This window comes from Vigna radiata, chromosome 2, assembly GCF_000741045.1.
Source record: "Vigna radiata var. radiata cultivar VC1973A chromosome 2, Vradiata_ver6, whole genome shotgun sequence".
In the NCBI taxonomy this organism is placed as follows: Eukaryota; Viridiplantae; Streptophyta; class Magnoliopsida; order Fabales; family Fabaceae; genus Vigna; species Vigna radiata.
Window position 1 is genome coordinate 2,363,196 of NC_028352.1, and position 24,981 is coordinate 2,388,176.

Here is a 24,981-nt window from a genome sequence, read left to right on the forward strand (position 1 = left end):
TCTAATGAAGATTGAATAATTAAAGGCTTTAATAATAGATATTATAAATTATTTTTTTTATTCTCATGTAAAGGTTGAACAGCCAAATAATATAATTTTAAAAATTAAAACTTCATAAGAATATTTGTTTTTCCATACATTACCTATTTAAAAGATTCAATATTATTAATTAAATTAACTAACTTTCTTACCAAATACAAATTGTTCAGCCACAATAATGGAAGAAAACTAACATGGACACTCATAATTGACTGATTAGAGTAACACATAAATTCTTAGATTCAAATTACTGTTATGATTCTATCAAGGAATTTAAACTCTGAAATACCGAAAAGCAATAATTAATAAAAAGAGACTTTTTGTTAGTATTAGTTTATCCTAAAAAGATGAAGTCTTTATTAAAATGAGAAAACTGTTATTCTATTTTATTATTGCCGGGTATAAAACAAAATGTTTGTATATAGACAATTAATAATACAGATTTAAGCAGAAATAAAATCTGTGGCTCTCACAAAACGAAGCCAAAAATATGCGCCGCTGGTAGATGCTTTCCTCCGTCAGAAGCACTAATGAATATACAATCACTATAGCAAAGGATAAAAGAAGAACAATCTAATTATATCTACTGCCCAACCTGACAAAAAAATAATAATAAACAAAATGGAATTAGCATCTCTGAGGGCAAACCAACAAAATAACAAGTATGATCATAAGATGCAGGGAGTTTGACATCTACATTAGTTGACAACATTGCAACACCAACTGACAGTATTTCCACCAAGCAATCATATTATCCATTAGTATTTCCTCTGTACATACAAATATTGATAGTATTTACAGTGATGTAGAAGCCTTTTAGAGCAAACTGTTTTATTTCTTAAAAAAGAAGAAGATATTTTTAAGGACGGCTTGCAAAACCGTGTGTTAACAAAATGTGCTTCCTATTGAGGAAAACTTTGACATTAACAAGTACTCCAAGGTGTCAAGCGTCAGAATGGATAACAAGACATGATAACACAGTCGAATATAACACAAGAAATAAAAAGCTATCATTAGTATAAAGGATAAATAGTGAATGTTTGGTAATAACAAAAGACAGTTAGGAAGCAATGAAAAGCGATGCAAGCTGAAAAAGGATTATTTTCAAGAAGAACACCACCTTAAGGATTGAAGAGATTGGATCCCCCAACATTGAGAGAAATTAGTAGTGATACGCTAGTAATCACAGCAAGCCAAAGTAAGGCTGACCCTGCAATTGGAAGTTGCAATTGTGATCAGCATGAACACAACGTTTTTAAATCTGATAAAGAAGCAGATAACAGGTATAGAAGGTTCAATTAAAGATCACAAGATAATGATACCTCCAGAGCCTTCAGAATTATCAGAACTAGAAGGAGTTGGTTCAGCATTGGGAACGGGAGACTTTGACACTTTAGACGCAGCATTTGAGCCATTATCCAAAACTTTGCCAAACCCTGTTTCAGATGCTACTATCCCCTGAAATTCTTCGCTCACAATTAATGCTGCCAAAACATCCATAAATGACTCTTTATCTGTTTCGTACAAAGAATTTCTTTCCTCCCTCTCGTCAGTGACATTTGCTTCCGAATCAGACAACTCGTCATCAGAAACATCAGTATAAATGGAGCTCATCTCAGTTTTATCATCTTCCTCATCCTCCACATATGCTTTATATGTTAGCCGAAGTAATATCTCGCCACAAGAGCGCTTTCCTAAAAATCCCCAACCTCCTTGTAAAACCACAATTTTGTCTGTTGGTACAGTGTCTTTAAGAGACCCCAAATCAACCTGAATATTTCCAATTAGTAAAAAAACGTAAATCCATGTTTCAATGCCGCTTTCAAGACAAAAAAAGACATGTCCTTGATAATAAAGCTAGCAAGAAGCAGTATAAAATGAAAGGTTGACTAAAAGTTAAGCCGAAAAATCCCAAAAGGAAAACCTCAAGCTAACTGTATGTTTAAAACTCTGAAAGAAGAATAAATCTATTAAATAGAGAAGAGGTAATCATCACTAAAATACAAATGTTGTTATGCTTAATACAAACCTCTCCTGTACCAATAGTCAAATCTGCAAACCCTAGAGCGTCCTTTACTTGAATGAATAACTTCTGTTTTCTAGGGTTGGAAACGAGCATATGAAAATCCTGTTGAACAAGAACACATTAGTATGGCAAATAAAAGAAAAATAGAAATGGCATAATCAAGATGAATTGGGGAATAAAAAAGAGATACCTGATTCCAAATTGGCATTCCTGGGGGTCCAATTACGGTAGTTTGACTATTCTTTTTGCTCCGTATAACTTGATCACCAAGGCTAAGAACAACATAAGGATCTGTCTTGCCTGGAAAATCAGTAGAAAAAAAATTGTGATAGGTAATATAGCATACATATTCAACACCATTCATAACTAAACTAAGCCAAATTCTATTTACATGGTCAATTAACTATAATCATTATCAGTATAAAATGTTTGAAAACAAGACAGTCTAACAAATAAGACAGAGATTACAACTACTAAATATTCACAAATCACAATGGCTCGATATATGAGCTAAACCTACACACTTAAATATATATAAGTATATACAAATAATACAATTACCAAAAGTTACTAACATGAATAAAAATAAAAGCCAAAACTCTGGAATATTGCAGTTATGTTAAAAACGTACTCATTGCAAAAGAAAAATAATATCGTGCTCAGTGTCTACATTTCCTTGACGAGGTATTAAAAGTAAAGTTCCAGGAAAACCTAATTTTTGTTTTGTTTCATTTAGAAATTTATATATTTAATCGACAACAGACATAGCATCCCACTTCATCGTTTACTACAATATTTTTTTTTTTTGTATTTTCTAGGACATAACAAACTACTTTAACACTATTTTTTTTGCCAGAAACTATCAGAAAGCTTAGTTAGGCTTTCTCTTTTTCCCTTTCTTTTACCTCATCTATAGATCACATTCGTCATGTTTAGTATTACCCAACTTAAACTCAGGATTAATTCATCCAAGGATTATGTGAGCAACATAGGTTAAATGAAAATGACATCAAAGATGGACCCATGACTAAAAGAGGAAAAAACAAAAATATGCCCACAGAACAAACATAAAAAGAAGATAGACTGCTACATAAAAATCTATTAAAGATCAAAGAACACACCAATCAAGTCTGAAAACTAAGTAAAAAATCATTTAAAAAGCAAATGCAACACAATAGAGTTTTACCATAGAAAATATAAGAAAGTTTTCGAGCATCCACCAGAGTAACAGATAGTTCACCCACAGAATCTTTATTTCCTTGCATTTCTCCAGATTTAACATCAGCGGCAACTGGACCCACAGCTTTTCCTTTTTGGAAATCTAAAACTATTTTCTTTGGACGTACAAATAGTTTGGGTAAATCTTCAGTGAGAAGTTTAGTCAAAAACCTACAAGAGAAAAACCAGAACAATTCCTCATAATTAGTTACAGGATAGCACCAAAAACACAATTTTCACAACCCCAGGATAACAAATCCATGAACATGAAAAGAGAAGTTGGAATAGTTTAAATTAAGGAAACATTTAATGTTTTAAAGAATTATTGTCATTGAAATAACATTTTATGAGGACAACTATTGTTAAAGAGAAACAAAGGAAAGCACGACATAACAACAAGTGATTATTTACAATAACTAAAATAAATATTTTAACTGAAGTAATTAAAGCTTCGAAAGTGCCGTGCCTTTCCAAAATTAGTAACATCAAAATCAGATACATGCCTAATTTCTATAAATAGTAGCGGTTTCAAAATGCATTCAAACAAGTGCACACACATATAGCTTCATAAGCATAAAATGCAATGAACTAATAACATAAAGAAGATAAATGGAACTTACATCGAGAGAACTGGAATTGCTGACCATGTCCAATGATGCACAAGAGAAAAATAACAGAGATGTCAGCATCAATATTTCAGGTAATTAAAATATTCATATATTTGACAAGCAAAGAGAGTCTATGTTACCTTTAACCTACCAAAAGTAATGAACTAAACTGACCTTTATTTATTATTAAAATTAAATGACAATTCAGAATTAGATATTAAGTCATTCACAAGCATTCACCTATTAGTTTAAGATGACAGAGTTGGATCTTCACACGTTGTAAAAGCTTCTATGACCTAGTGATCCATACCTCTATTTTGGCCCCCCTACTTCTGAAAAAAATCAGAAATTCAAGACAAGATAGGCTCTTGTGTAATGAGGAGGGGCAGGGGGCGGGTGTTAGATATTGAAAAGCTTTCATCCAAAAACTTATGTTTGAGGTAGAATTGGTTGTTGACACAGTAAGTTGGTTTTGAAAGGGAATTATTTAAGAAAGGTGTTCAAAAAAGTTGAGTTGAACTCAACTGATGAGAACTAGACCAAAATGAAAAAACAGTTTGCCTAAAGTCAACTGAAAATAAGTTAGCCCAAATAAACGGTTTATGGTGCAGCAAACTATACCATCAAATTTGAACCAAACTTCGGTTTGAACTGAATTGAAGCAAACTACTCTTTTAACAGATATTGGAAGTAGGAAAATTTTTACCCCTTTATTATTTAGTTCAGTTTTTACAATTTGATTTATTTAATTTGGTTCTTAAACATTTCTAAAACAATAACACCGGAGTTTCTTTCTATCTGTTCCCCACCCAAGAATCATTAATAGTAAATCAGGGGTATAATTTAGAGGAGTATAATTTCTGATATCTAAAAGAGAATGGCATACCCATTAAATTGAACAGACGGAATGGAGATAGTTCAAACTTGATCTTGGGAAGTGAAACGAAAGCCCATGAAACAGCTCCCACCCATGGTTCCGTTGGTATTAGTCTTAATTTTACCCAAAGTTCGCCATCGATGTCAAAATCTCGAACACCAACAGGTACGACAATTGGAATGATGCCAAATTTCAGAGAAAGCATCAACAGCATGCGAGCACCACCTGTGTACCTAAGCCCTATCTGGTACCTAGATAAAACAAAGATAAATTATTTAATTTCATTAATCGTATATAACAACCAAAAACACAATTATAGCTTTGGTTCCTGAGAGGATAAATCCAGAATTAGAATAAATAAAATGCTCCAAAGTTCAAACTGATCCATACTACACAAGCTATGCCCAGAAACATTAACAAAACATCAATTCAAATTCAGTTAAACCTTAAAATTGAGCTATTACTTCCAAGACACCGTGGTTCAAAATTTTATTACTAATTTGGTCTATAGGCATAAAGTTGTGAGCAGTTACTGTTTTACACTTACATTAGACCACCTACCAAGACATTTAAACTTATGCTCACTCGTAAAGGAAACCGGATCCTCATATTCTGTCCCACGAATATCCTGGCCATCTATCATGTTCTCTCTCTTCCTCAATCACTGTTCATTAACCAATTAACGATCGGGGAGGATCCCGGCTACATAATTTTAGCTTTCCGCTTACCAAGACCAGATTAGAAGTGGTGAGATTGACAACTTAGCAACTTCCTTCCGAATGAGCAGCATATGCAGGTTTGGATACAGTTATATTATAACTCTTCCAAAAGTACATCAACAGTACAAGATACAAAACAGTTCCTTCTCAAGAAATAGTTGAGATGCTCCAACAGAATTTGAATTACTTCTTTTCTGGAAGTTGAAATCAACTTATTCACTTAGCTTTTATAAAATCCTTTTCATCAAACTTCTCTAGAAAGTGAGGTATATAAGTTCATTTTAATTCAGAAAAGAAGCATAATTCATTTTAGGTTCTCAATTTCTTCTCTACAAGAGCTCATGAACAAATTATTTAAACACAAGCATAATAAAGCAAGCACATACACCGCACACACATGATAACCCAGTCAAACTTACTGCAAGTCGTTGACCCTGCGGGAAGTCCTGCGCTCAACATTCCTAACAGACAAGGGTTCATCTCCTAACGAGAACTGCTTAATCTCAACCCTCTCAACGTAATCAGGCTTCTTCAAGTTGTCAATCACAGGCTGAAGCAACCCTATAATCCAGTTCTCGATTCCACCTCTATACACCTTCCACAGCTTCCCTAGCACCATGTTCACCCACTCCACGGACTCCTTCCTCTGCAAATCCTTCTCCAGGAACAGCGAAAAGCTCGTCGGCACCTGCGGCCACACGCCGCGCAGCCCATCCTCACCGCTGCTCTTGCTCCGCCGCCGCGAAGTCCACAGTTTATCGAACACTACGCCAACGAAGAAGAAGAACACAAACAGGCCAACCACGTTGCGGTTAATCGGAGGCGACGGAATCGGGTGAATAACCCCTAGCTGCGTCCTCAGCTTATCCACAATAGGATCCTCTTGGAAACCGGTGAAGTTTGAACCTAATTGAACCGCCGCCGACGGCGACGACGAGGACGGCGAAGCTAAATCGTGCAGCTCGGTTTCATCAACATCGTTGCTGATGTTGTTGTCTTCGTCGAGTTCACTGGAAATTCGTTTGAGAACGAACGTTGCGGCGGTTCTCCGCGCGGAACTTGCGAATTCTGAATTCCAGTTCGGGTTGGAAGCGTCGGAAGGAAGGGCGCAGAGGCGAACGGTGCGTTTTCTGCGGAATTTGCGGGAACCGAAATTTCCGAATAACCGCTTTCTGGTTCTTCTGGAGAACGGAAATGCTGCGTTACAAGGACAGAGAGAAGGAGAGAGTGAAGAGAAGTGTGAAATGGAAGAAGCGTGTTGTAGAATCATCGATAAGGAGCATGGTCGATCAAAAACATCAGTGAATAGAAATTTGAAGCTGTTGAATCAATGTAACCTCGAAAGCTTGGGATCATGGAGTCCCATCTTCTGCAAGTAATTGCGTAATGCAATGGAAAAAATCAAATTAAGAGAAAGAGAAACGAAAAAGAAACAGTATGTTTGTGTTTATGATCGTGGAAATTGGAAGCTAGATTTATGGCCTCAAAACAGGGACACGTGGATTATCAATAACTCGGTGGAGGGGACTCTACACTCCACTATTTCTCCTATTTTTCTTTTTTCTTTTTTCCTAAAAAATTACCACCTTTTTCAAATATTAAAATTCTGTTTCAGAAACTCATTAAAAAGTATCTTAAATATATTTTTTTTAATTTTTACTTTTATGTGAGATATATAAAGAGTTATTACATTCCTAATATTTTTATGAATGAAAATAAAAAGTTAAAATAATTACAAACAGTAAACCTAATATAATGATACTGTATGAATGGATAATAACGTAAAACCATTTTTTATTATTTTATTTTGCTTAAATCATCATATTTTATTCAAAATAATTAAATGTTGAAAATAACTAAATGATTTAAAGTAATTTTAAGTATAAATGTGATTGTTGTCAGGTGAGTTTATTAATCTGGAAATGTAATTAATTACATAGTAATGATAAATTTTAATAGGTATACGTAACAATTATGTATGTAAAAGTTTAATTATTGGTGGATTTAAATAAAATTAATAAAATTATTTCTTTACTAAAATCGTTGTTTTTAAAGTATTTTTATTACATTATAAATAAAGTATATTTAGTAATTATTATCTTAATTTCAGTAATTATTTTAGTTAAGCCACATGGGTCGGTGGTCGGAAGAACTTGGGCGGACGCGCTTGAGTTGGAGAAGTCTTTTCTTTTCATTTGATCTGAGATAGTTTTTTTTTTTTTTATCGGACTTTTTCTTTTCTTTTGTTTTTGATTAATAATTTATAAATGTGGAAAACGTGATTGGCTTCCATTTTATTATGTATGCCATTGACCGTGCAGAGATTAGTTCAAAGTTTATATCTGTTTTATTTCTTTCTTAAGTTACACTTTTCAATTTAGTACTTATTTTCAAAATTTAAGATAATATTAATTATTTTTTGTTATTAATACGTTCACACTTGGCATTTTTTTATTTATATATAATTATTGATTAAAAATGAAAACAATATGAAATCTTATTGATGTTTTATTAAAATAAAAATTGATTTTTCATAAAAAATAAATAAAAAGCCTCAAATGATACATTACAAACGGAGAGAATAAGTATTAGAATGATTATCATCTTACTTTTTTAGGATTCAATTGTTTAGAAACTCGCTTACACGAAAATTTATTCAAAAATTAAATATAAAATAATAAGAATTAAATAAATCATTAAAATAAAATAAAAAATATTTAAAATATTGTCATAATTTAAATTTTGTAAGGCTAGATGCCATATTTATTCAGTAGTCAATCATGATATTTACTAATGTTGTCACTTACCTCATTCCTTTGTTTGTAGAAAACGTTGTTGTGTTTTTAATCAAAACTAATTATTTGAAACGAATTCTAAGAGTTGAAAAGTGAGTTTGTATAATTTTTTTAATGAAACTAACAATTTATAATTTTTTCTTCCCCAATCAAAGGAAAATATGAAATTGAAATAAATTTAACAAAAATCAAATCCCTTCACATCTCCGCCAAACCTTTTGAATATTTGTTTTGACCATTCAAACCTTGTATTCATCAACATTTTGAAAACCATTTGATGTTCATTTATGAAGTATTTTCCCATATTAGGCTTACACGTTTTCCATTGCTCTGATAACCATGAACACGGAAGATCACATTCCAAGTCTCCTAAGGGCTCAATACAACTCCCCTTCCTCACTCTTTTTCTGAATGAAAATACAAGTTTCATATATAAATTCAAGTTTGAAATAATTGATAACGAATATCTATAATTGATGAGTATTTCAGAATAATTTTAGATGGCATAAATCTACACATACACTTGATTCATGTCCAGTTGACCATTTAATGTCTTAGAATGTTACGTACGTTATCAGTATTACTTATGTTTCTATTAATATTCAAACAAAAGTAACCCTAAAAACACCACCACCGTTCGGAAGAGGTTGCATCAGGTTTAATAACATCCTAGGCGAGGACCAATTTGTCTCAACACTAGGTGTCTAAATTTAATGTGCAAAAAATATAATGCTTACCACACATCAGTCAAATATATGTTTTTTGTTCTCAAATCAGTCAATGAAGAATCGACATCGCTTTTTCACATTCATTTAGAAAGCACAAGCAAAAAGAGCAGAGTAAAAGGTAATTTATGAAGTGAACAACCTAAGTTAACGCAGAGGATGTTTGAAGGACTGGGCCGTTACGCTGTTGCGCTTCTGCAGAAGCACTTTATTTGTACAGAAGATCTACTCGAGAACTCAACCATTTCAGTCTAAATCACTTGAAAACATCATGTTAAGTCCACATAATTCATAATTCACGAAATAACAAAAGTAACACCAGAACAGCAACTAAGGCTATCCGAAGCCAATGGTGAAAAATTACAAGGAAAAACCATAAATGCGGAATAAAAAAGCATTCAAATTCTACCATCAGATGAATCAAAATTAAAATCAGTCTGTGGCTTGATACTCCTGCCTGAGATGCAAAATCTTCTACCATCAGATGAATCAAAATTCAAGATCAGTCTACTCTGGTTGATCAATTTCTGCATATGCAGTTTCAAGGTGCGCTTGCTCTGCTTCTTGTACCTCCTTCTCGGTTTTCCTGCCCTTCTTAGATTTGTAGTATACACTCATAAAGGTACCAACTGCCCCGTACTTCCTCCTAACACTCTCATATAAACTAGCATCAAACATCCTCCAGAAGCTTTTCTCCGACAGCTCGGACACAGCATACTGTGGTTGAAAACCGTGGTTTTCAATCAACCAGCTCTCCAGCTTACGCACTGCTTCTGCCCCATCAAATACCTCGCCCCTAAGAACAGGACCTGGTGCATAGTAAACTCCAACATCTGTGTACATTTGAGCAGTTTGGGTGTCTCCCTGCCTACGATGTAGTTCGAACCCTGGCTCTGGGTAAATCATAGTTTTGATAGGCAGCTTGAACATTTTGTGTGGGCAGAGCCAAATGGGGTATACCTATGAATGGAAAATCAGCAGTGTAAGAAACAAAGCATACGACAGCACCAACTGGGTTATATAAGAAAAATAAATTCCAGAGACAACAAATAGAAATATCAGCTTTAATTGAAATACCATATAAACTAGTACTACTCAGAAAAATTAGTAACATCAAATGCATCAGAAAAGTATAATACTATAATAGCGAGACAGGAATTAGTTAAGACGTTAATACAAAATAGTTAGTTGGGGATAAAAAAACAATGTAGAACACTGTTAACATTGAGTAAGAAGATTTACCTCCATCTCACGGTGAACCCATTCTAAAGCATCTCCCACCTTGTACAAAGGAACAAGCATGTCCTGGATTACGTGCATTTCATGATAATAGTTTCTTATAGCATCACCTTGAGTTGCCTTGAGGAGAGAAACCTTTGGTGGCATCAACCAGCCAAACAGAAACCTAAACCACCATTGATCAGCGAATGGGAGGATAAGCTTTCCCTCCCAGTACAAGCATCTTGTGTGCCTGTGATAATATTCTCTGGTTGGAATGAATTCTACAAACTCTCCTTTCTTCAGTGCCGTCTGTGCATGCTGATAGAACCAGGGTTTAAACCACCATCCTACACTGTTTATCTTATTCCCCTTCTTCTTGGCCTCTTCCTTTGAAGCGTATCTTCCCGTCATCATCACACCTTCTGTCGGAGTATACACCATTGCTTCAACGAAGTCTGGAACCTTCTCCTCGTTATCCTGGTCTCCATCTCTTGGAGCAAAAGAATCACAGTATGCCTGAGCGAGTTCTTGCAGGTTGCCAACAACAGGTTTGTAGGTTAGCTTCATGTACTCCTTAATGGGTATAAGCCTAATCTCAGCAGCTACAAGAAGACCGAGCGTTCCCTGAGACCAAGGAACGGCATAGAATAGATCAGAGAATTCGTTGTCCTTGGTCGCTCTAACAAGAGTACCATCAGCCAACACAATTTCGTAGGCCACCACAGTATCAGAGAACAGGCCATATTTGTGGGAGCTTCCTTCTATTCCATAGCCATTGATGAGACCACCGACAGTGAGATCATCAAGTTCGGCCACGACAGCAAGGGAAAGATTCATGGGTACGGTCGCCCTTGAGATCTGTCCCATGTTGACTAGGGGCTCCACTCTTGCAATCATCCGTTCTCGGTCGATGTCGAGTATATTCCTGAAAGCGGACAAATCAACTTCAAAATGGCGGGCTCTCTTGTAGTCAACATTCCGCATCCCAACAGCAATCCAGGGCTTACGAGCAGTACAGACAAGACCATCCTTGGATGGATCCCTCTGTTTGAGACGCTTAATAACCTTCTTCACATTCTCATCATGTTCCTTCTGACGGGTCTTATAGGACTTCCACTCAGATCTCACATCCCCAAGGTATGTAAGGAAATAAATGGTGAAGGATATGGGAAGGACCACAAAAATAACAAGGATCCATCGAAACTGAACAAAATAATCCACCCAAATCTTCTTCCTCTTTGGGCGCAAGGGAGCCTCAAGATCCGACATCGCTAAAAGGATTTACTCCTGCCACATCACCAAAATTACATCATCAAAAATCTAAAATCGACAGTTACCTACAAACACAAAAATATAACTGCACACAAGTTGAATAAATAGAAAAACAAAATAAGTCCATAAAGTACTACAAATACTATCAAATCATAAAAATTCTCAACCATTACGACAAAATCCTCAACAGAATTAATACAATGCATGCAAACGTCACAACCAAAAGTGTCGTCTTACGATATATCGAACCGCTATTCAAAACCGCCGCCCCTATCAAAGACAACGCAGAAACTGCTTCGAAAGAAGCCATAATTCAAAACAGAAGTAGTTGCGCGCGCTTGAAACAGCGAATAAACGAAAAAATAATTAAAATCCGACAGTGTAGAACAGAGATCTGAGACCCTACGCTACGGAAAATGGGAATAGAGCCTGAAAATGGAAGTAACGAAAAATAAAATGTAGGTTTAAGAGATTGTTCGACATAGATTTGCTGGCGTGGTTTGAACCAAATCCGGTGAAGCAAGAAGCGTGTAGATGAAAACAAGGAAAAAACAACATAGAAAAGCCTTGAGAAGAAATTCAGGATGCAAATAGAAGAAAAAAAAAACACAGAAGAAAAGATCGAAAAGCTCAGAGTAAGAATCCAAACAGAAAAAAACCATAATAAATCTTCATAGCATGAATCCAAACAGAAGAAAAAGCAGAGAACAGAGAAAGGGAGAGACCTGAGAGAGTGAGAGTGAGGCTGCAGTTGCAAGAGTGAGAGTGAATTAGAAAGAGTGCGGTGGCTTTTTATTCCACTCTACAGTGCACAGCAACATCTTGTGAAATTTACACTTAGGTCCTTCTTCTAATTACTTCTCCAGTCCTCCATCTTATGTTTTATTCTACAATGACTACTTCTAATAAATAATGTTATTTAGGAGTGTGTTTCGCTGGAAAATACTATTACTTTGCTCGCGATTTTTGGATCTAACTGCTTTAAAACGTGATAGAAGATGGACTGTAATAATACACTATTAAATAAAATATTAATTATTCAAATTATATTTTATTAAATTGAGATTAAATTTTATTTTTTTTAAAGTTATTTAAATTCATTTATGCATGCATCACATGTTTTCTTTATTACACATAATTAACTTTGTTAGAGTAGTCTAGCTGTTAGTATAATTGCAAACCTATTTCTTTTTTTTTAAAGCATTTTTATTTTTCAAATTAACAAATCACAATTATTTTATTCATAAAGCTCTTATTTTAACTTTAAATTTTGAAGTATTTTTTTTATATATTTAGCAATAGTTTTGTGTTTTTATTTTTCCGTTTATAAAATATTTATAAAAATAAATAAAAATAAAAAGCCCCACTGAGAAGCTAATATTAAGAAAAGTCGCTCCCCACATTCAGATAAACATTGTGTGGGAAATAAATAAATATCATAAATGTCAATTATTATCTAATAATTCAATTTAAAGAGTAAACATTATATATGTGAGTCTTAATTAATTTTTCATTTATAATGGTATCAATATTTTTCGAAACCTTTAATTGATTAATTAATAGTTATAATTGAATAAATTAACAATATCATTAATGTAATGTACAAATATTTATGATTGTAGAAATTAAAACCATATAATTACAATATCTAAAAATGTTATAATTTCAATTTCTAAAATCAGTACAACCATTGATTTTTTTTTTTCAATATAAAAAGTAATGCCGTTAAGAAAAAAAACGAAAGTATGAGTTTGCATCATTTTACCTTCCATGTCATAATCTTTTAATAAAAACATATATGATATATTTGTAAAAAAATTAAGTGTAAATCTAAGTTTAACATTGGTTAAAAATAGAAAATATAATATTATATAAAAGTGAAAAACTCATTAATTTATTACGTTAATATTTAAAAAAAGGTTATGTTAATTTTTTGAAAAATAATTATTTGATATATCTAATATTTTTATATTACTATTATTTCTTATTTTTTATTTTTTTCTTTCTTAAAAAGATATAAAAAAATATATTTTTATAATTATTTTACCTTTATATTTTATGTAAAAATATGTCATTATATCATTATACTAATTTTTTATATATTTAAACTTATATTTTATCAGTGTTTTTATTTTTCATTGAATCTTTTACTCGATAAATCCATCCATATTTAGAATGTGAAAAAGGAAGAAAAAGGGTTTAAAAAATGGATAATAATATTTTGACAATTGATAATATTTGAACATCATTTACATGGTTGGTCCAAAATTACTTCACAATCAATCATAATAATCATAAATACTACTATAAATCAATCACATAATAATACATAAATAATATTCATATTATAAAAAAAAAATTCTAACTATCGTTATCCTTAAAAAAAATAACTTTGTGAAAAGTAAAGTATGTTGAAAGTTTGTCGTATTGATATGCATGAAATAGAAAAAAGAAAAGAAAAATGGAAGAAATGAGATCTAAAAGATTAGAATCTGAACGTAAAGAGGGACAAAGCAAGCAAATTTCATTGGCACTCTGCTCCTGAATCACGTGGAATGCGCCCCCACCATGTGCCTTACAGACACCATAACCACTGCAAAGTTAAAATTGTTTTTTTAGTAATAAATGTTCTTTCTTTTCCAAAACAAATGCTAATAACACTGTGCCCTCTTGTCAGATTACACATAAAATGCATTTATAAAATATTTATTACACATAAAGAACAGTACAAGACTTTTCTGTATAAAAAATAAATTCTTCAATCGAGATTGAAAAAAAAAATTATTATTCATCTTTAAAACTATTTTTCTAATTTTTAACTCTTTATTACAAAAATAAACTTTCATTCTCTTCATATTTTAATTTAGAATTTGTTTCAGCACCGATCATGTAACCTTAAAAAGATGAAAACAAAGTCTCAGACATAAATCATTATTCTCCCAACGAGTCTTAATCAAAAAACTTATTTTAATACGCACAATAATCCTAAAAAAGATTAGCATGAGTATTTTTTATTTTTTTATTAGTTGTTTAAGACATAAAAGCATCTATCGAATGTTTTTTACAACAAACAGAGACTAAATAACATGTAAAATAATCTAGTGTGAGTTGCTTTCAAAAATATTAAAAAATGTTGGAAGTCCGTTAAAAGTGTATATAATTAGATACACTTTATTTTATATGAATTGAATTATATTTAAAATTCACTTTTAACATTATTATTCATTAAAAGTTTTTTGAAAAAATAATGTATTAAATAATTATAAATTTCTAAAACTTTTTAAAGAATATTCTTAAAAATGTTACCCTGTTATCTTTTGGGCTTTGGGATACTCGAGCGATAATATCAAAGACACGTGGTGGTAACTCCGCTTTATTATTTTATTGAGATGAATAGGAGTGTAGTAAGGACCATAATGCAAAAATATTAGGGTGAGGGGTCATGTTGTAATAAGAAAGTGTTCCTAAAGGATACAGAAAAACAATATGAAATAAAAGTTGGATTATTCTTCTTAATCATTTATGATCGGTAATTGCATCCAAACATTTATATTTTCATTAATGAATACCATTATGCTAAGTCAAAAGAGGAAAAGAATTAATCAGAAAATGATTGGTTGAATAATAGAAAGTTAGAAATCCAAAAAGGAAAACCAGATATGGCATAAAGGAGTTTTAACTCTGCTAAGTGAGTTCAATTAAAACGTATAATTGTCTTATATTACAATTGTTTACAAGTTTTCAAATAATAAATATAAAAATGGTATAATTAAATTAAATTCTTAAAACTATATTCAAAATGGGTTGAGATCAGGATGAAAATGATCTCCTCAAACTAAATTAATTCCTTTTAATATATTTAATTTATTTTTTTCATTTGCTTTTGCAACCTTTGTATAATGATTTTAAATTTTACATTATGTTATACTGTATTTATTTTTTTCTTGTTTTTAAAACATTTTGTTTTTTAATATTGAATATTTTAAAAAACTTATAATTTAAAAATTTTATTGCACGTCTTTTATTATCTAATAAAAAAAGTAATTTTTATAAAAATTAATGTAATAGATTATTTTATACCGACTTTTAAAAACGGAAATTAATTTATACTTGTAATAATGAAAATTTATTATTTTAAAAAAAATAAAGACATTTGTTTTATAAAAACTATTTAAAATAATTTTTAATTAAAATCATATTTATGATACATAATTTTATTATTTTAAAAAATTAAATATATAATATATATTACTTTTGTTTAAACTTAATAATAAAATAAATTTAAAAAAATTAATTTTTTTTATATTTGGATATAATCATAAAATAAAAAATTAATTATTTAATGTTTTGAAAGTTTTTATAAACTTATTTAAATTTATATATAAATAAGATTTTAATTTATTTTTAATTTTGACATCTAAGATATAATCATATAATAAACATAAAAAAAATTAGTATTTCGTAAAAAAAAAATGTACTAGAACAATAAAAGAATTTTGTTTGAAAAAAAAAAATCCTAATGATCTCACAATTGAAGTATAACAAAATAAATACATCTCACACTACTAAATGAATAATTAAACTGAAATATAACAAATATCAATAAAACAATTGTTTTATTTAGAAAACAAAACCGATCTAACCTTGAAAACTCGTCTCCTGCAAACACAAAAGCATGGTATTGAATGATCTTTATTGAAAAAGGAAAATGGCATTCCTCACGTATAGCAGCTAAGATCTCAAACTATGACCAAACTAGTGTTTATATATATATATATAGCTGTTCATTCTGAGAAACACCGCCACCTTAACATGTTTTCGTCAATATTAAGACATCGGATAGATAATACACGAAATAAATTTAGTATCCGACAGAAACCTAGTTAAGCCAAAATCCTAAAACATTAGAATGTTGAAGGGAAAAGCACTGCATAGACAAACTATAGACAAAAAGCATATTTGTAGGTAGGTGTGCAATTGACACAATTGTATGTACAGTAAGGGAAGTTGACTTCAGAAGCACCACAAACTTACAACAGCAGCCTTCAAAATAGCCTTGAAACACTCCCTAAAAAATTATAGCTGCCAATCTATGGGATCGCTACCCATTTGCTCCAGAAGTTGGTTAGTGCGAGAGAAGTGCCTGCTCAGATAAAATTAAACCAAATGAAATTAAATAATATATATATATATATATATATATATATATATATATATATATATATATATATATATATATATATATATATATATTGTTTATGTCGATGAAGGAAAATTGATCAATCATTTTTTTCAAATATCAATTGCATCTCAAGATCTAACCTTCACTTCACTAGTCTAGAAAATCTAACCAAAATATGGCTCCAGATAGCCGTGGAACAGAACATCAGATCTATTTAAAAGTAGGGAATTTTATAAGGTATTTTTAATAATTAAAACAATAAAATTTGAATTTTACTTAAAAAGGAGTAAATTGGAATTCCACAACCAACCCCTCCCTCCACATATATTAAAAAAATAAATAAATTGTTAAATATTATTTGAATATCTAAATTTGACTAATATTTTTTTTGTTTAATTTAAATTTTACAATTTAAAATAAATATTTTTAATATAGAATTTTACCTTGAAAGAGAAATCCAATTACTTTATCCAAACAAGAAAATTGAAATGTAAGATATTTTAATCACTCTATACAAACAGAATATTTAAAAAATGAAAAGAATTCACTTGCAAGTATTTCAAATATAATTTATTTCAATTCTTGAATTATTGAAATCCCTATTCCAAATACAATATAAATGTTTGCATTTTTTAATGTCGCAGATTCCAAAAGGAAGTATTTTGAAACAATTAATTTTTATAAATGTAAGAAGTTATCAAGTACCATACACGTAAACTAATTTAACACGTTCACAGAGAGCCCTTAGTGTTGCACATATTCCTTCCAAATCAGAAGTTATTTACACTAGCTGTTAGCCTATTCATTAGTTGTTTTACATNAACATAAATCATGGTCATGAACGTCTGGTTAATATATTATACAAACAATGCAAAACAATTAGAAGTTTGAACATGTTATCACTCANAGTGATATCAACAATGAATCAGTGGAAAAAAGGGTTTTTATTCCCTACACTTTCTGTTAAACTTGCCTTTAATTNATGAATTAGTCCTTTTTATGCATAACCAAGTTTCTCCAAAAAGTACAGGTACCAAAATTTATTTTCCAAGATTAAATTATACTGCATAACAACGTTACCTGCAGCCAAAGAAGCCTCTATTTGCAGACAAACCAGAAGGATGTGCAGCTGTAAGAACGTGATGCTTTGTTGCATCAATTAACCTGAGAATATGACAATCACAAATTCATCAACTAGTTTCACCGAATTTATTTTCCAGGTAAGGAAAGAAAAGCATCCAATTTAGTTTAAGAAAACAAATTCCTAAAAGCAGCCTGCAGTTAATAAATGACAGTTGCAGTAACTTGATCATCCATATCTCAAAAATAAAAATTTACTCCGATATCTAATTTTTTATGCAGAATTTGGAAAAATTATCAAGGAAACTATTGAAAGCCCAGGTCTCTCTTTGCGGGTTTGTTCCAAAGTCTTGCTATAGTGTTATGTTACAAAGTTGTAGTACCTGGATTTCTCCCGAGCAGAATTTCCCCACAACAGAAACACAACTCCCTCCCTCTTCTGTGAGATTGTCTTGATAACAGCATCAGTAAATTGTTCCCAGCCTTTTTTGGCATGAGAATTTGCTTGATGCTTCCTGACTGAAATCAAAAGTTCAATACTAGTAAAACACACCACTAGAATACAAGGATAAAATAATAAGTCATCAACATACTTGATTAGAAGTCAACAAAAACTAAAGGTCTAACCTGTGAGAACAGCATTGAGCAAGAGAACACCCTGAAATAAAGTTCAAATGAGCAGATATAGTATTTCAAAAACTACTCTCACAGATCGTGGAAACACATTATGTTAATATAACTACACTCGTATAACTTGGCTTTCAGAGCACAAACTCGTCAAACTTCTACAACAATCCATCTTTGTATTTAACGGGCACCCTTTTTAAGGCGGGTCTTTAGTTATTGACATATAGTTAATCCTCAAATCATACAAAACAATTGAAGGAAACGTTTAAGAGGCCTTAACCATTAAATATACTGCCTTAATTTNGATAAAGTTTTGTAAAAGTTCTTATTAGAGAAGAAATAAAAAGATAANATGAAACAAATTTCTCCCGTTAGTTAAAATTAATTTATGGATTTTTGCTCTTAGAAAATTTAGATTCGAGAATTTCTAAGAAAAAAAAAACTGTAGTACATAAACTGATGTCAAGTTATANGAGAAATTTGATCCATTATACCTCATAATTTAGTTCTCCAATAAAAGTACTTGTCAAAAGATACCCAAACTAAACATATNATTGGAGATGACCTAACGCAGAAAGAACTATCAAAACACGAGAAAGGCTAAGCTTCATCACNCATGACACTTACTATGTACTTTACATTTGATAATACTTATCAAGCATTCAACCATAAATAATTAATATATATCGATCACCATTCTTTTAAAAAACTATACAGGGAGTACTAGTTAGTCAGACACTAGCAAGAAATACAATAGGTTCAGTGCATGGTAGTACATACGAAGCGGATAAAATTGAAATCGATCAATTTGAAAGTACCATTGTAATATTTGAAAAAAGACAAATCCCTCACATAACTCGCATGCATGCAGGAGAAAGTACCTGCACAGCCCATTTTTGAAGATTTCCATGGGGTGGAATGGTGCAACCAAGGTCTTGGTGAAGCTCCTTGAATATATTCACCAAACTGGAAGGGACTTTGATTCCCTCAGGAACTGAGAATGAAAGCCCCATTGCTTGACCAGGTCCATGATAAGGGTCCTAAACATTAAACAAAACTCAAAAATCACTAAAAAAGAGACAATCTCGGATAAAGTTCCCCAAAAATACTTAAAAGAGAGAAAAAAAAAATCTAACTTCTTTTAGTTTAAAATCAATTTATGCGCATCAGCTTTTAATGATCAGGTTTGATATTGCAGTTGAGGATGCAAGTGCAGTTTTGCCATCTTTTTTGAAACTGCAGCAAACTGAGGACAAGTACAGGTAACTTGACAACAATTGCGGCCATGCCGCACTGTAATAACTCGTTAGGGAGCTTCTACTAAAGCTAAGGAAGTACCTGGAACGTAGTCGAAAATTACACTATTTTCATAATCAATTATAACAAACATTGAATTATAATTTGTTTTGTTTGGATGCAATAATAAATAAATAAATAATTTTGTTTAAGTTTCTTACTAAATTTCAGCCCAAAACTCAAACATATTATGTAAAAATATTTTACTCAAAAATTATTGAAATTGAAGAAAAAAAAATCCAAATATGGTGTATAACTTTATTTTAAATTTATGGAGAAAGTATTGTATTTTTAATTTTTGTTTTCTTTTCTGGAGAATACCAACAAATTTGTCGAAACAACATCAAACGCGACATATAATGAAAGAAAACCAAACAAAAATGGACGAACCTGGCCAAGGATGACAGCTTTGACTCTATGAAAAGGGGTAGAATTAAGAGCGTTGAAAATCAAGTGCGTGGGAGGGTATACGACGTCGTCGCCGCTTGAAATCTCACTTTCCACGAACTTCGAGAGAGTAAGTGCATAGGGTTTCTGAAGTTCACCAGGGATAGCGTCCAACCATGTTTCCTCCACCAGCAACTCCTCTAGCTTCACGCCAGTTAGACCTACGAACCATCACAAAAACGCTTCGTTTTGAACTATCACAAACGGAAGTGCATTTCCAGAACGACAGAAGTTACCTTTGGTCTTGGAGACCCTCTCGACGCAGAGTTTGAGATTCCGCTTGGACTTGGCGAGGAGCTTGTTGTATTCCACGCGCAACTTCTGGTCGACGGAGAGGGTGGAGGCGTTGGCGTCATCTGATTTGCAGGATCGTGGGAGCGTGGACTTCAAGCGCTTCGAAGCGGGTTGGAAAAAGTCCGTTAGGGTTCTGGAAGCCATTTCGTTCCTCTTGGCAATGGCGGGAAGGGGATGAGTTGTGTTTTTGTTCTTTTTCGTACTTTTCAAGTATTTATAGGCATGCCTTAAAATACGTATGTGTTACACACACAGTGTGTGTGTAAAATTTTAAATTTCTTATATATGATGTGATGTTCATTTTTACATTATAATTGTTTATTTTATCTACGTTTTCCGTTTAACTTCCATCTGCGCTTGTATTTATTCAAAAAGACATAAAAGCAAGCGGAATCACCAAGGTATAAATTTACATTTTTAATGTTTACAGCAAAAAAAAATGTTTTCTCATTTAATAAAATAAATAAACTGCGTATTCCCCATCATTGGTCATGAATTAAAACCAATTTGCTTTTGGTTAAATTCCTAGTAATCTAAAAATAACATATTTGCGAAATAGAAAACGCGTTTGATTTGTTTTTCTAGATTGACTGAGATATTAATGATTTAATAAAATAAGTTGATGCAATGTTAATTGTTTGTGAAACATAAAAAATCAAAATTCATATACTACTTTCCGTTCATTATGAAACAAACATGCAAAAATACATAAATTAGAGGTCGTATTCCTTACATTGACGAAAATTACCAAACATGCTCTTAAATTAACGTGCCCATCTTACTGCATGATAAAAATTCATGTGTAAGGTTCACATTACAGGAAGCACATCAGCTTTTTTGAAAACGGGGAGATATTACATTAATTTTTTAAAATTAATTACTTTCAAATTAAATTAAAAACCTATAAAGTACTAAGACTAAAATATTAAACGAAGCAACAGTTAAAAAGAAAATGGAACTTAACCTTATTGTAAATCATTACATACAATATCGCCCTTGTCAATAATCCCACATAAAAACACTAACCAATAATAGATAAATAGATTATACAAAAATCTCTTTCAATGAAGTTAATAGGTCAAAATTAAACTACAAGATCATTAAAAATTTAAAATATTTTCTCACCCCAAAAAACATAAAATACAAAAAAATTTAAAATTTAACGACTCAGATAATATCTCCATGGCTGAAAAAACATTTAAAAAAAATGATGTAATAACTATAGAATGAGAATCGGTGAGGCATACAAGTTCGGAGGATTGGTCGGGGAACTCGTTATACCATATAAACAAAAATAAAATAAAAACATAAAATATCAAAAATTGGATGCAACTGCATCCAAATGCAGTTCATTCATTAAGTACCATAAAAATGTCTGTTACCAAAATGAAAGTAATATTGGGAAAGACTAAAAACAAATGTTTTTAAATAGATAAAAAGTACAAGAAAGTAACATTAAAAACACACTAAAAGGCAGTCGCAAAGCAACCAAATATAAGAAATTATTCCTAAGACATTCTCTGAGCAGCTTCCTTGGCCAGAAGCTTTTCCTTCGCCCGGGTTTTGGCTTGAGATTTGGATCCCATGATTCCACCACCCCATTTCTTTCTGTATTCGTCGTACTTGTCATTGAAGTTAGCCTGAAAGGAATATCAAACACATTACATTAGAGTATTTCACAAGAGCAGTAAATATATAAAGAAATCAAAACAAACTCATCGACACTACCTTGATGGCCTCCAAGACTCTGCTGAACTCCAATTTATCTTCATTCTTTACAGTTGTCAAGCACAAAACAGATGCTGTTTTCTTGTGGACGACCTGATTTGATGGATCACAGCAATCATCAAATTAGAACAGCCATTGAAATTCAGTTATATAGCATGACAATCTCAAAAATTCAAAGAAACACTACCGTTCCCAAGCGAGCCTTTCCTTTCACAATGCAGTAGGGAATTTCCATTTTCCTGCACAATGCTGGAAGCCACACAACTAGTTCAATTGGGTCGACATCGTGAGCAATAACAACAAGCTGTGCTTTGTTCTGCAAGGAAACAAATGAACATTTTAAACTTATGTAAATGAGTAAGAATAAACTACAAAAACAAGGTTATAATAAACAGAAGACAACCTGCTCAATGAGGTAGGTAACATGGTTAAGACCATATTTCACATTAATAGGCTTCTTGGCCTCGATAGTTTTTCCCTCAGCCTCTGCCTGTGCCCTTTTCAAAAGTCTCTCCTTCTTTTCTGCTTTATCCTCTGGCCTGTACTTCAACAGGATCTTAAACAGACTTGTTGCTGCAAATTAGGTTAATAAAAAAACATCGATATCAGGAACAGGGAATTCTAACAAAAGCTGAAGCTGCGTTTCAATAAAAAGTATAATATAAATAATGGATAATAACAACCTAAAAATCATAATCATCATTAGCCTTAAGATAACGGAAGAAACTAACTCATCGTTTGTAACGAGACCTCTGATAACTTCCCTTAACAGCACGCTAACCTAATTTCCTAACAGTCACCACAACATACATATCTGATAAAATCAGCCTCAATACTTTCAGATGTACCTAAGTAAATACATATCCGATAACACTAGCCCCAACACTTTCAGATATACCTAATTAAAAGATGCATCTCAAACAACATAAAATTACGAAACACTACCTCACATAACAACAACATTTATATCAGATCCAACACTATAGAAATTAGTCTGACCTAGGTTTTTGTCGAGTGTCTTCGTAAACTGGTTCAAAGCTGGAGGAACCTTCAACCTCTGCTTCAGAATCCTTTTCTTCCTCTGAATCTGAACGGTCTTGGGCCATTTGACGAACCGAGTCAAGTCTCTCTTCGGCGGCAACGCTCCTCCGATTCCGAACTGCTTCGGACGCTTCTCGAAAAGCGGGTTAGTAACCTTCTCCTGAGCCTCAAAAACAGAAAAAAGAAAATAAGAACAAAAAAAATAACCGAATCACAAACCGAATTGAATTCCTAGCACTTAGATACATACAGGCTTCTTCTTAGAGGCAAGAACCGGGGCTTTTCCACCACGCTTGGGAGCCTACGAAATTAAACACAATAAGAATAGCACATTACACAAACGAAGACGAGGCTTAACATCAAAATCGACGATGGTGAAATCAGAGCTACCTAATTCGAACAGTATAAATAAAATAAAATAGAATCGAAGAAAATGTCAAAACATGTTCAGAGCATGGCCATAGAATTCTCTGAGACTCACCATTGCTGCAGCTGCTGTTTGGCGATGCGAGGAAGCTCTGAGTAAAACCCTAACTAGGGTTGTGTTTATATATGAGCAATGGGCCTGGAAAGATCCCTTTCGGCCCAATTAAAAAAGAAAATAGTATTTTTATGTTCGTTAGTTTAATAATTAATTTGTGCTAATTTAACTAATTTCATAATTACACAAATACTAATACATAAACTGGAAAATTTTCAGTATTTTCTTAAAACAATATATATTACATTGAACTAATATATATAAGCTATTATAAAAAATTTATCATTTATTCTTTCTATAAGCAAAAAAATGCATTCTGATTAACAAAAAATGTAAAGTCTATTTGTTTGGACGAGAATAGATAAAGGAATATAAAATTTAAAAAATGGATAGAGTCTTTTGTTATAGATTTCTCCAAATAAATACTTTCAGAAAATCTTAAACCATAATTCATATTATTTTAAATATGTCATTTTTGGAAAAAAAAAAAATCATATATTTAAAGTTAGAAAATGACATGGGGATCATTTGAAGTTTCATTTAACAAATTTTTTTATTAATTTTTTATGATATTAATTAACTAATTTCACTTTCTTGATTCCATTATAGACACTTAGATAAATCCAAGGACTGGTTTGGAGAGACTTAGATAAAAAAATAAAATAAAATAAATACTCATTAAGAACGCAAGTTAAGAAAGTCTTTAATTAATAATAATAGTTTATTTTTGTAAATAGTATATGTTATTTTGTCATGTTTTATGTGGGTTAGATTATAATATATCAATGTGAGTTGATTGATCGTTTCGTATGTTTCATACCTATATAAGTTTTTTTTCACGAAATTGGACATTCCAAATTGATAATGCAATTATGTCGATTTAAATCAACTTATTATTATTGTATACACTAGGTATGTTTAATTAGATTTATGTTCAGAAAAAGTGTGTTTTTTTTAGTGAAAAGAATTCACTTGTTATTATCCGTAATATGTTTGGTTAAAGTTATTTTAAAAAAAGTAGAATAAATTATAGTTTTTTTTTTATGAAAACACAATTTTTTTTATTTCTTTTCAACTTAGTTGCTTATGAAAAGAGAAAATTAAAAAAAAAATACATAGGCAATAATTAAGTATTAACTTCTGCTTCCATACAAACACTTAAAAATTAACTACTATTTGAGAAAAAGAGGCATTAGTTATGTTTTAAACTTATAGTTAAATTATAATAAGAAGCGTAATAAAATCTATTTTAATATCATAACACAAGTAAATAATAATAATAATAATAATAATAATAATAATAAT

At 31.6% G+C, this 24,981-nt stretch overlaps 4 protein-coding genes across 5 annotated transcripts; all 4 read right to left on the reverse strand.

The window, feature by feature from the left end:
- Positions 1-404: 404 nt before the first annotated feature.
- Positions 405-6,947, reverse strand: LOC106756402 (tricalbin-3). Its single transcript, XM_014638817.2, has 9 exons — positions 5,907-6,947; positions 4,778-5,019; positions 3,904-3,922; positions 3,252-3,454; positions 2,256-2,365; positions 2,069-2,167; positions 1,362-1,809; positions 1,160-1,249; positions 405-634 (listed from the first exon to the last, which is right to left on the reverse strand). Exons 1-8 carry the CDS (start codon positions 6,755-6,757, stop codon positions 1,161-1,163), a joined length of 2,061 nt encoding a protein of 686 aa, XP_014494303.1. The 5' UTR covers positions 6,758-6,947; the 3' UTR covers positions 405-634; position 1,160.
- Positions 6,948-9,233: 2,286 nt separating this feature from the next.
- LOC106756367 (delta(24)-sterol reductase) lies at positions 9,234-12,323 on the reverse strand. Its single transcript, XM_014638761.2, has 3 exons — positions 12,226-12,323; positions 10,250-11,515; positions 9,234-9,967 (listed from the first exon to the last, which is right to left on the reverse strand). The coding sequence occupies exons 2-3, from the start codon at positions 11,495-11,497 to the stop codon at positions 9,515-9,517; spliced, it is 1,701 nt and encodes a 566-aa protein (XP_014494247.1). The 5' UTR covers positions 11,498-11,515; positions 12,226-12,323; the 3' UTR covers positions 9,234-9,514.
- Positions 12,324-16,247: 3,924 nt separating this feature from the next.
- On the reverse strand, positions 16,248-20,691 carry LOC106755635 (uracil-DNA glycosylase, mitochondrial). Its single transcript, XM_014637821.2, has 7 exons — positions 20,369-20,691; positions 20,076-20,293; positions 19,271-19,429; positions 18,390-18,420; positions 18,146-18,281; positions 17,763-17,846; positions 16,248-16,643 (listed from the first exon to the last, which is right to left on the reverse strand). The coding sequence occupies exons 1-7, from the start codon at positions 20,568-20,570 to the stop codon at positions 16,577-16,579; spliced, it is 897 nt and encodes a 298-aa protein (XP_014493307.1). The 5' UTR covers positions 20,571-20,691; the 3' UTR covers positions 16,248-16,576.
- A 1,113-nt stretch (positions 20,692-21,804) lies between these two features.
- LOC106754155 (60S ribosomal protein L7a-1) lies at positions 21,805-23,755 on the reverse strand. 2 transcript variants are annotated; one of them, XM_014636151.2, is made up of 7 exons: positions 23,677-23,755; positions 23,446-23,496; positions 23,154-23,355; positions 22,558-22,727; positions 22,342-22,470; positions 22,155-22,247; positions 21,805-22,066 (listed from the first exon to the last, which is right to left on the reverse strand). In XM_014636151.2, the coding sequence occupies exons 1-7, from the start codon at positions 23,677-23,679 to the stop codon at positions 21,935-21,937; spliced, it is 780 nt and encodes a 259-aa protein (XP_014491637.1). In that variant the 5' UTR covers positions 23,680-23,755; the 3' UTR covers positions 21,805-21,934. The 2 variants fall into 2 exon arrangements, with proteins under 2 accessions (XP_014491637.1, XP_014491628.1); XM_014636142.2 differs by having other exon boundaries at positions 23,154-23,361.
- Positions 23,756-24,981: the final 1,226 nt, after the last annotated feature.